The sequence below is a fragment of the Anas acuta genome, chromosome 11, assembly GCF_963932015.1.
Source record: "Anas acuta chromosome 11, bAnaAcu1.1, whole genome shotgun sequence".
NCBI lineage: Eukaryota > Metazoa > Chordata > Aves > Anseriformes > Anatidae > Anas > Anas acuta.
In genome coordinates, this window is record NC_088989.1 from 15,270,856 (window position 1) to 15,282,124 (window position 11,269).

The window sequence follows — 11,269 nt, forward strand, 5'->3', positions numbered from 1 at the left end:
GCCTGGCACAGCCAGACCTGGGTGCTGTAAGAGCGCGGTTAAAACAAACAACAAAAACCCACTTTATTTACATAAATTACCAAAATAAATAAATAAATAAATAAAAGCACAATCTCGGTCACAGAAAAGAATCTACTCTTAAAAAGGGGTTGGACTCGAGTACCGGGGCCCCCTTCACCACCCTCGGTCTGAGCCCCACCCCACTTGCTCCTGGGCTCTGCAGCAGCCCCGAGGCATGAAGCGGACATCTGGGGGTGCTCCTGTCCTCTGCTGTGGGGCTCCAGCCCCTGCCTGCAACAGGAGCGTGGAGGGGGGGCTCTGGCTCTGCTTGGCTGGGTAACCCAGGGCAGGTGCCAGCAGCCAGATCCCTGCAAACCCCGGGGTGAAAACAAGGAGGAAACGTAAAATTGTGCCAAGGGCGCAGCCCCCTCTGCTCAGGGTGGGTTCTGCGTGGCGAGGGGCATGGCTCGGCGTGAGGGGGACGTGAAAGGGGGGAGTGCAAAGGGAAAAGCAGGGTGTGCAAGGGCAGCGTGCTCTGGGATGTGGCTGCGTGTGGAGGAAGCGTTTGGTGCGGCACAGCTGGAGGCAGACAAAGCGTGACTTGCAGCAGGGCTCGGCGCAGGGGACGGGCGCGAGGGACAAGCACCGCGCAGCGTGGCCTCGTGCTGGGGCAGGGGCTTTGCTCTCCTGGCTGCCGCCAGCCCTCAGCACCGGGGCTGCTGCTGCTGCTGCTCCCCCAGGACGAGGTGCAGACGGATGGGGGCTCGGCTTCCCCCCGCCTTCACAAGGACGATGTCGTGGAGTCCACCGCCTCGCGCCCGTTGCACACCGTGGGCACGTACTGCGAGGCCGAGCCTGGCCAGGAAGGCAGGGGTCAGGTGCGTGGTGGGGTCCAGAGGTGGTACCCACCCAAGAGCATCCCAGCGTGGCAATGACGGGCGCCTGGGAGCTGCCCCCCACCCACCCCGGGGTGCCCGTGTTCCCATGGGATGGTGCTGGGCCCCCCCAGGGGGGGCAGCTCTGGGGCTCACAGCCACTTGCGGTGAGGGAGAGGAGGGCTGGTGATGGGGCAGGCGATCCGTGGGCACTGCAGCACCCCTACCTCCCCCCACCCAGGTTCCCCAGAGTGCCCCTGTGCCCCCCGTGCTCACCGTGGGACTGGCTGGAGCCCGCAGCCACGACGCTGAACCGTGAGGTGCCCACGCGGTGGCTGGCCACGTTCTTCTGCGGCTGGAAGAGGATGATGTGGAGCTTGGGCGTGAAGAGGCAGCCGAGGACCACGGTGCCGCTGAGGCTCACCGAGATGCACATGGTTGTGGTCTGCACCTGGAGGCGGTAGCGGAGGGGTGGGCGTCAGGGGTGCAGCAGCGCCCTGCTGAGGGGCTCCTGACCCTGTGGGGACGCGCCACCCTGCAAAGCGAGTCCCTTCAGGCACCCCTCGCCACAGCACCCACTCCCCCAGGACCCTCTCCAGAAGACCCTGCGTGCGGCCAACCTCGCTGCGACCTCTGGGCCCAGGAAGCAGCACGCACGGGGGGCCCTCATCAGCCCTTCTCCAGACTCTCCCAGCCCTGTGAGGCCCAAATCACGAGGACTTCTCCAGATGGGCCCTGCTGGAGCCCCCCCAAAACTCAGGCTCTTACTCGATAATCACTAGAGGTCACGTAAAAGATGGGCAGGAAGGCCAGCCAGATGATGCAGGTGGTGTACATGGTGAACCCGATGAACTTGGCCTCATTGAAGTTTTCGGGGCATTTCCTGGTCTTGAAAGCATAGACCGTGCACAGAACAATCAGGAGGACGTTGTAGGTGAGCGAAATGAGCATGTTAGAGTCACGGTTGTTGCACTTGAGGGTGACAATGTACCTCTTGTCGGGCTCGGTCTCCTTGCCTGTGCCGGGTGTCTCCACCAGCAGCCAGATGATGACAATGATCAGCTGGCAGGAGATGAGGGCCATGCAGATGACCACCTGCGACGTAGGGCTTATGAACCGGGGGCGCTGGACCCCTTCCTTCACCCCGCTGAAGATCCTGGCGATGCGATTCGTCTTGGTCAAGAGGGCCGAATAACAGACGGCAAAGGACGTGCCCAGCCCCAGGCGCCGCAGCGTGCACACCTCGGTGGAGGGCTTGGCGATGAAGATGAAAGTCATGCTGTAGCACATGAGGACGCCGGTCAGCAGGATATAGCAAAGTTCCCGGCCAGAGGCCTTCACGATAGGGGTGTCGTTGTTCTTTATGAAGACTCCGAAAACAAACAGCGTGGAGATGAAACCCAAGCAAGAGATAGTGACGGGACCGATGGCCCAGACGTCTCGCCAGCGGATGTACTCTTGGGGCAACTCATAGCAGCCGTTCAGGGTCTCGTTGGGCCAGTAACCCAGGCCACAGTCCATGCAGGTGAACTCATCCAGCAGGTACTCGTAGGGCTGGCAGGGGATGCAGATCCAGCAGCAAATGTCCCCGGGCTGCATGCTCTTAATCTCGTTCTTCTTGCAGGGGTCGCTGCACTGGGACACGGGGACGGCTGTCTCCGCCCAGGGGATGAGGCTGGTGTTGAGGATGAGCCCCTCTGCCCAGTAGCCCACCTTCTGGTACCGATACCGCCCGTCTCTGTGGTGGTAGTTGAAGATGTTGTAGCGGCCAATCCCGTCGCCGTAGCGGTCGAATCGAACAACGCTCTCAGTGTCTGTCGGCCTGAACGGAGCTGGGAGGAGAAAGGGAGATGGTCACTGCTCAGAGACCATGGCTTGGTCACTCCCTGGGGCAGGAGTACCCTCAATCCCAGCACGTAGGTAGGGGTGTATTGAAGAGAGACAGCCCAACCACAGCCACGAGCCAATTTCCAACCCGCCCCATGCCTTCATGCCCGTAATGCAGCTGTAACTGCTGCCTGTGCACATTTTGGGATCCTGAAAGCAGTGGTGGAGAATGATCTCCCTACTCTTGGCAGCCTCTGGCCAGTGCTGCAGGGCAAAGCGAGGGTAGGGGCAGGGAGGGGAGAGCACAGAGCTCAACTGAGGTCTCCAAGGACACGTGTACCTGATGGGCCCTGCTGTGGCTGGTCCCACACAGCCACAGCAGAACGGAGTTGGTTGCCAGCTCTGCAGCACATGGGGACAGAAGGCCTGGGTTGCCTACAAAGGGCAGCGGTGGAGCTGGTAGCATCCTGGACAACCACAGCCCACGGCACGGGGGCTCCCAGGTGCAGGCAGGCCACAGAAATTGGAGGGGTGGAGGTTTAACATTGTGAAGGCTCGCTCTTCCCTGCCCCTCCACCTCTCCAGCTGTGCAACCAAGCCCTGTCTCCAGCTCTGGACTCACCGTCAAAGTTAACGTTGAGCATAAAGTCCTTGTAGAACCTCTTGCCGTTGACGGGCTTCATGGAGTCGCAGAGCTTGGTGGTGTTGGGGCACAGCGCCCGGTGCATGTTGTGAAGCGAGTGAGCCATGGCGTAGACCGCGTTGACCACAAAGGTGATCTTGGACTCCGGCTCAAACTTGCCCGTCTTCAGGGAGTGCCGGCTACAGTCCGGAGTGTGGAAGCTGCACTTGAACTTTTGCTCCCAAAACTCCCGAAACCAGGGATTTCGGCTGTTGTTGTAGGGGTGGAGGTTGAGGAAGTAGGTAGCAAACTCCTGGATGGGGTACGCTGCCAGCTCGATGGTGATCGCCCCCTCTGCCACCGCTTCGCTCCCTGCCACCACGCTCTCCAGGGCTCCCCACCCATCGCTGGCCACCCACATGAAGGAGACGTTGGCTCTGTGGGCAGCTGCCAGCAGCTCCCGGGCGTCCTCGCTGCGGGTGAAGAGCACAACCACCCTGGCATTGGGCTTCTGCAGCAGTGCCCGGACCACACCATCGTAGGTCTTCTTGTTCATGGAGCGTCCCACCTTCTCCGAGGTGGCGATGCAGATGTTGCGCATGCGAGCCTCTTGCTCGAAGGCCTCAATGCCCGTCTCACCGTAGTCACCCTCCGAGGCCACGGTGGAGACGTAGGTCCAGTTGAAAAAGCGCAGGATCTCCGACATGGCTTTGGCTTGGTAGAAGTCGGGTGGAACGGTGCGGGCGAAGTAGTCGTAGCGGGACTTGTCGCTCAGCTTGGCGCTGGTGGAGGCGTAGCTGATCTGCGGGATCTGGAAGAGCCGCAGCAGGTTGGCGACCTGCATGGAGGGGAGAAGGGAGCGAGGAAAGTGGGGACGTGGTCCCACAAAGGACAGCCCCTGGGAGCCCACAGCTCCTAGACAAAGCAAGTGGTTGACGGGGAAGGAGGCAATCAGCTGGCAGCAGGCAGGACAGATGTGCCCATCCCATGGGTCACCCAGGTCACACCTGGAGCGCAGGGAAGCGTGGCCATCCCAGGGCTGGGGCGTAATGCACACCTTCTCCTCCACTATTCCCTGGGCAGCAACTTGTGCCCACTGCTCAGCACAGCCTGGCCCTGCTGAGGGCAGGATGGAGAAGGTGGCAGGGAGCTCCCAGGCATGGCCAGGGTCTCCATGGGCTGTGGGGTGGCTGAGCCGAGCTGTGGCCAGCTCTTGGCGCCTGGCACAGGGACCTGGGGTCGTTTTCTTGCAGAGGTTTCTCCCTCGGCGATCCCTGTGTGTTCCTACTGCTCGCAGCCTCTGCTCACTTATTATTTTTTTTTATTATTATTATTTTAATATTTCATGCGCTCCCCTCTGAGATTCAGGGCAGGGAGTACAATGGATTCATGGCAAAAGCAGAAACTCCACCGCGGGCGACCTGAGCGCTGCTCGTCTGCCAGGACAAAGTTGGTGCCTGCAGCACAAGGATGGCATCCACAGGGGAGGGGGCTGGGGGGCTGGGAGGGGGGACAGAGGGGCTGCCATCGCCCCTGAGCCCCAAGGGACCGGCACCCCCAGTCGCCTGCTTCAGCCGCTTCCTTCCCCTCGTTATCTTCAAAGGAGCGAGAGTCCTGCTAATGAGGCCGTTAAAAGCCCCAGCTCTCCTGCAGCAGTGGGGGGGGGGAGCAGAGCCACACAGGGCTCTGCTTCCCCTGCAGGAGATGCTGCTTAATTAACGTGGACAAACGTTTTTAGTGGCAAATCGCCCTAATGGCAAGAAGGCCCCAGAGCGTGGCAGCGCCGTGCCATGGCCGCAGGGACACGGGGGGCCTGGCACTGTCCAGCAGCCCCGGAACGGCGTCCCCCTGTCCCCTCCCCGGGACACCGTGGCCATTCTGACATCAGGAGGCCCCGCGCAGGCATCCTGCACCCAACTGCGTGCCCACCCTGCTGGGGCCAGGACCCATGGAGCTACAGGTGAGCTGGCTTTGGGGCAGCACCATGCGGGGACAGGGTGCCCAAACACCCCCACCCCAGCCTGTACTGGGACATCCAGACGCTGCCTGATCCTGTGCCCCCCTGGGAGGGACCCATCTCAGTCCAGATCCCCATCCCCAGCAGCAGGGACCCAGGGACACCCCCTCCCAGGACCTTGCTGCTTTCCCAAGCCCATCCCCATGGCTCCGGGGGCCTTTTCCAATTACCCACATGTTCCTCTCCCAAGCGCCAGCTGGAGAGAGACATGCCCCAAGTCTCACTCAATCCCAATTACCCCTCCTGGGCCACGGAGCCACATCCTCGTCCATCCCAGGTGCTGCCACTAATGTCACCCGTGCCCTGTCCCTGCAGGCAGAGCCTCACACCGCCGCGGCTGTGGCCATCCAGGCCTGGTGGCGTGGGCAGCTGGTGCGGCGGGCGCTGCGGGTGGCGGACGCCAGCGCCCGGCGCATCCAGGCCTGGTGGCAGAAGGTGGCCAGCCAGAAGAAGGAGCAGCAGCGCCAGAAGGTGCTGGTGGACTACGTCAGGACGGAGCGGGCCAGCGTCCTGCTGCAGGCTCAGGTGCGGGCGTGGGCAGCCCGGGCCAGGTACAAGCGCTGCCAGGAAGCCGCCCGCACCATCCAGACCCACTGGCGGCAGCACGCACACCGCCAGGAGCAGGGGACGGCGGCCAGCGGCTGTGCCGGGGATGTGGACCTGCTCATCGAGGTCATCCTGGGCTGAGAAGACCCCCGCATGCTGCTGCGGAGCCTGGGGCAAATAAAGCATTGTCCCCGTGGAGGGACAGCCACCGGCATGGATGCAGCCCCCTGCGTGGTGGCCAGGTCGGGCTGGGAGCACCACAGAGAGGGGGCTCCCAGCTGAGGAGCTGGAGCTCCCCTGCTGCCACCAGGGATGTGACAGGACGAGGGGGTGCCTGCACCCACCCTAGCCCCAGGCAGGTGGAGATGGGGGCTTTCCTTAGCAGACGTGAGCCCCCCTGGCAGAGCCCAGTGGGGAGGCAGGCACCAAGCCCAGGGGCTCCCTGCCTCCAGGAGGTCTCTGGCTGGTGAGGTTGGGCAGCTCTGCAGCCAGGTCGTGCCCTCCTGCCACTCCTACCCACAGCCCAGCCCCATCTCGAGCGGGGTACCTGGATGGAAACGTCGCTGTAGGAGCCCCCGATGACGCCGGTGATGGCCATGGGCACATCGTCATGCACAGCGTAGGAGCCGTCAGGACAGATGTGCTCGGAGCCATCCACCCTGGTCAGGGACGCACGGACAAAGTCGAGGGACTGCTCGAGGGCGTAGGTGTCCTTGGAGCAGGTGTCGAGGATGTGGGCGCCCAGCTTCACCCCTGGCAGGATGCTCGGGTCCTTGTTGATCTCGTCCAGCGCAAAGAGCATGGCCTCGAGGCGCTGGATGCCCCGGTGCTCATTGATTTTGCCGCAGTCCTCGCTGCCCACTCCTTTCTCGTGGATGGGGAAGAGCCCCCCGATGACCAGGTCCCCCTCGGTGCTGATCTCCTTCTTGCTGGTGGGGCCGTGCACGGCAGCCAGGCAGGAGGCCAGGCGCATCAGCCAGAGCCAGGCAGCAAAGGGGACCGCCATGGGGTGCGACGGCACCAGCTGGGGACCCATGTGCCCCATGTCACCCGCTGCCAGGCGTCAAAGGGGGGGCAGCCGGGCCCCGGCCATCGGGTGCAGGGATGGCACAGCGTGGTGATGGCAGGGGGTCGTGCTGCCCCGGCGGAGCCCTTGGTGCCTGGAAAAGCAAAGGGGTGCCATGGGGTGAGCCGAGAGCATCCCCCCACGCAGCGCCCAAGCCGAGAGGGGACACTCGAGGCAGCCGAGCCAGACACTCGGGCAGTATCATCTCATGTCCCCAGCCCCAAGGTGCCCCACCAGCCCAGGTTCCCCCAGGAGGGAGCCCCTCGCAGCCCACGGACGGGAGAGCTGAGCAGATGTGACAGCTCCAGCAGCGACCCAGGACTTGCAGGACACCAGCGAGTGACACAGATGCAGGCAGACACGCAGGGGCCGATCCGGCTGCCCAGCTCCCCAGGATGAGTTGGCACGTGCAGGGAGGCAGGGAGCCAGCTCCTGCAGCAGCTCCAAGCAGCACAGCCAGGCAGGGGAGAGCTTTGGGAAAGGATCCAGGGACGTTGCCCAGGGGCAGGGGCATCATCCAGGGCAGGGACAGAGGCAGACCCGACGCTGGCTCCGAGCAGAGCCCCCAGACCCCAGCGTCACCTGCCCGGCTGGGGACGGCTGCTCTGTCCCACAGGCGAGGGGCCTGGGGGACATCCAGCCCCCCCGAGCCCCCCTGAGCCCCATCCCCACTGGGCACCGAGCACAAAACGCAGGGCGGAGGCACGGGGCTGGCTCCAGCCTGCGGAGCTCAAGGCTGTTCTCTCACCACCGCCCCTTCCTTCCCCGTACACTAAATTCAGAGATTTCAGTAAAAAGTAAGAGGCAGGTTTGCTGGCTCCTTCTGCATAAACCATGGAGGAGCTGGGGAATCAAAGTCTTTTGCAACAGACAGGCCTTTTTTTGGCAGTAAATGAGGTCCCCTCAGAGATGAGTTGTCTCTTCCCAAGCCAGGCAAGGGATTTGTTTCCCATTTAAAGTCGGCTGCTGGAATCCCGCAGGGCCGGGCTTCTGGGGGCTGTGGGAGAAGGGGACACCCCCACCCCAGCAGCCCCGGACCCCAGGTGGCCCCGGCTGTTCCAGGGCAGCTGGTGAGAGCTGTCAGGGGAAGGGCACCTTCAGCTCTCCTGAAAGGATGCTCCCCAAGCACTGCGAGCTCCGTCAGGGAGCTGGCGATGCCCGTGGCCCTCCCTGGAGCTGCTCGATTGGGCTGACATCGTGCTGGGGGGCGGACAGCCCCTCGGGAACACCCGGCTGCCTCACATCGGGGTGCTGCGAAGCACCCGGCAGGGCAGAGCCCCGTCCATCCCGACGGCCGTAGTGCGGTGGGAAGGCTCCTGCCAGCTCCCAGCTGCTTGCAGCCTACCCTCCCGAAATCCTCGGCAATTAGCAGTGTTTACAACGTGCCGTCTGTCCTGTCCCCCCCCTCCAACAGCTCCCTGACACCCACACACGCAGCGACATGGGGTAACGGGGCCGTGGGGTGGCCGGCCCAGCACACAGCCCCCAGCAGCACACCGAGGGGAGACCCCTGCCCCTGCCTCACCTCCCGGAGAGGATCCGTGTCCGGCTCACGGCGTGCACATGTGCGTGCAGCTTCGCAGCCCTGCACCCAGCGGCACGGCCACCGCACGGGGTGGCCGTGCCATCGGGGCTGTGCAAGCCATGGGGCACGCTGCAGCGAGGCACAGGCACACGCCGCGCACAGGCTTGCACACCCGTGTGGGGCACGATGCGTGCACAGCCATGCAGGGGTGCCGTGCGTTAGTGCTGCGAGCGTGCCCATGGCAGCATCGTGCGGGTAACAGGCCCGTGCTGTGCGTGTGCCCACGGGGGTGAGCGTGCCGCGTGTGTGCGTGCAAAGGTCGGGCGCTGCAGCACACGCGTGCGGTGTGGCCGCTTCAGAAGGCACCTGGGGGAGTGTGTGCGCCCCGCTGGGAGCTGCCTGATGTGGCCTGGAAGCACCTGCATCCCCGCCGCCCTCGGGGTCACCCACTGGCCCTATAGGGCCCGGGTGCTTGCTCCCCGTCACCGCAGCCACTTGGCTCCCCTTGTCCAGCCGGGGGGAGCGGGGGGGAGCTGGGAGCGTGGGGAGGACTTGCGAGAAGAGGGGCGCAGCTTCAGGAGGTGAGGGCGCCCCTGCCCCGTGCCCAGCGCTCGGGCGAGGACGTGGTGTCCCCAGCTCTCCCCACGCAGCCGGGTGTCCCAAAGCGTGCCGGAGGCTGGCTGCCTCCAGCTGGCAGAGCCAGAGCAGGGCCCGAGGGGCAAGCAGGGTCCCATAGCGGTGTGGGGCGAGCAGGGGGCGAGCGGGGGGCGAGCGGGGACTGACCCTGCGCCTACCGGAGCCGTCCCTCCGCTGGGGGCCGCGGGGATGCCCCGGCTGGGCGCTGCGCCCCCGGAGCTCTCCCCGGGGCTCTCGGCGAAGCTCCCGGAGCCCCCCGGCGCGGTGCCGGTGCCCGGTTCTGCTCCCCACCCTCCAGCCCGGGAGCCCCGGTACCGGCACGGCGCTGCCGGCTGCGGGCAGCGACCGCGGTGCCGCGACCCCGACGGCTCCGGGGGGTGCCCGGGCATCGCTTTTCGGGGCTGGGGCTGGGAGCGGCAGCGGGGTCCGCGGCTCTTACCTGGGCCCGGCGGGCTGAGAGCCGGGAGGAGCCGGGAGGAGCCGGGAGCCGGTGCCGGTGCCGCGGCTGTCTCCAGAGCTGCGGCTGCCGCCCGCCTCCCGCCGCCGCCTCTGACTCTCCGTCAGCCCCATCCCGGCGGAGCCGCTCCGCCCCCGGCCCCCGCCCCGGCCCGGCCCCGGGCAGCGGCGCCCCGCGGGGCACAGATTTGGGCAGGGATGGCAGCACCGCAGCCCGGCCCCGGAGCCCCCCGGCCGCCCCCCGACCCGAGCAGGGGGGTCCCGACCCCTGTCCCCGGGTGCTGCTGCCCCGTTGTGGCCCCGAGTTCCCCGGCTCTCAGCTCTGGGAGATGCTCCCCAGGTGGCCTCCTCCGAGCCGGGGTGCAGAGAGCCCCGGGGTGTTCATGTAGGGGTTCGGCTCCCCGCCAGCCTCCACCATTTGCCCAAATTCTTCCCGGATCTGTTCAGCCACCCAGCGTCCTGCTGTGCCGCGTCCCCATCAGTCCCACACCGGGAACCCCGCTGTCCCGGAGAGCCCTGAGACCCAGGGACAGGGACAAGGGTGATGGGGGTGACACAGGGACAGGCTTGGGGTGGCTGCTGGGGTGCTGACAGTCCCCGCACTGCCCCCAAGCCACCCGCTCACCACCCCATGCCTCGTTCCCCCACTGCCGCGCTGCATTGCAGCAAGGTCAGCCCCATGCCGTCCCCCAGCCCCAGCAGTCCTGGTCCAGGAGGATAACAGGAATGGAAGGGATTCCTCCACAGCCAGGTCCTCCCTCAGGTCTCCTGCGGCATCAGGACCTGGCTCCTTCCAGCACCGGACGCATGGATGGAGCAGGGCACCAGCAGCAGGACGGTGCCTTGGGCAGGGGGACCCCGACACCAGTGGCCATGGCAGGGCAGAGCCCGGGTGGAGATGTGCCAAGGGTGCTGCCCCTCAGCAGAGCTTCCACACCCCAGCCTTGGCACACGGGGCCTGGCACGAGGCTCATGCAGTGCCAGCACCCAGCACCAGCCACGTACCCCATCCCCTCTGGCACCTCCCAGCCGCTGCTGCTCCGGCATTTCTGGAAGCAAGGGGAGATGGCCGAGCCTCCCCGGCCCCCTTCTTCCTTGGGGTTAGGGGACAAGTGGTGTTAGGCTCTGCTGTCTGGCTCCAGCCCCCACAGAGCCTCAGCCAGGCATCAATATTTCAGGGGGCTTGGCTGTTTTGTAATAACCAGCAACAAAGATAAACACCGGGAAGAGCAATATTTTTCCATGTGGGCTGGAGGAGTTTAATATTTTATCACTCGGAGCACAAAATATTTATGAACAATCTCATGTCAATCACTGGCTGAGGACTAATCGTGACCTTTTGAAGCCAGGGAGGACACGTCTCAGCGCGGGGGGGCAGCCAGGCCCCCTGCCCCTTGCCCTGTAGCCCTGGCACCGAGCTGCATGCCCAGGGGCACCCCACGGCTGGCACCGGCACGCCTGGGGGTGCTGCCTGCACCCGGGTCCCGCTGGACAGCAAGGGCACGATGCAGGTGAGAGCGTGTGGCTAACACAGAGCAGCGTGAAGGGATGATGGAGCCAGGGGGAGACACAGCTTGGCCATGCCCCAGCCCTCCCAGCCATCGCTTCCCTCCCCATGGACCTGGCCCAGCTCCACGTGGCCGCTCTGGGCTTCCCTGCTCAGGGTGCAGCTGGCAGCAGCAGGGACGGTCCCCGCAGC

The 11,269-nt window shown here is 65.1% G+C and overlaps 1 protein-coding gene across 1 annotated transcript; it reads right to left on the bottom strand.

Moving 5' to 3' along the window:
• Positions 1 to 109: 109 nt before the first annotated feature.
• GRM2 (glutamate metabotropic receptor 2) lies at positions 110 to 9,691 on the bottom strand. The gene is made up of 6 exons (XM_068694509.1): positions 9,554 to 9,691; positions 6,435 to 7,047; positions 3,325 to 4,162; positions 1,644 to 2,707; positions 1,152 to 1,326; positions 110 to 855 (listed from the first exon to the last, which is right to left on the bottom strand). Exons 2-6 carry the CDS (start codon positions 6,930 to 6,932, stop codon positions 782 to 784), a joined length of 2,649 nt encoding a protein of 882 aa, XP_068550610.1. The 5' UTR covers positions 6,933 to 7,047; positions 9,554 to 9,691; the 3' UTR covers positions 110 to 781.
• Positions 9,692 to 11,269: the final 1,578 nt, after the last annotated feature.

Bases quoted from the DNA above. Each gene is read 5' to 3' on its own strand.
- GRM2 (XM_068694509.1), bottom strand. From the start codon at position 6,932: ATGGGGCACATGGGTCCCCAGCTGGTGCCGTCGCACCCCATGGCGGTC. The intron at 4,163-6,434 runs GTACCCCGCTCG...CCCTCCATGCAG, and splicing joins ACAGCGACGTTTCCATCCAG to GTCGCCAACCTGCTGCGGCT. The intron at 2,708-3,324 runs GTGAGTCCAGAG...TTCTCCTCCCAG, and splicing joins GCTCAACGTTAACTTTGACG to CTCCGTTCAGGCCGACAGAC.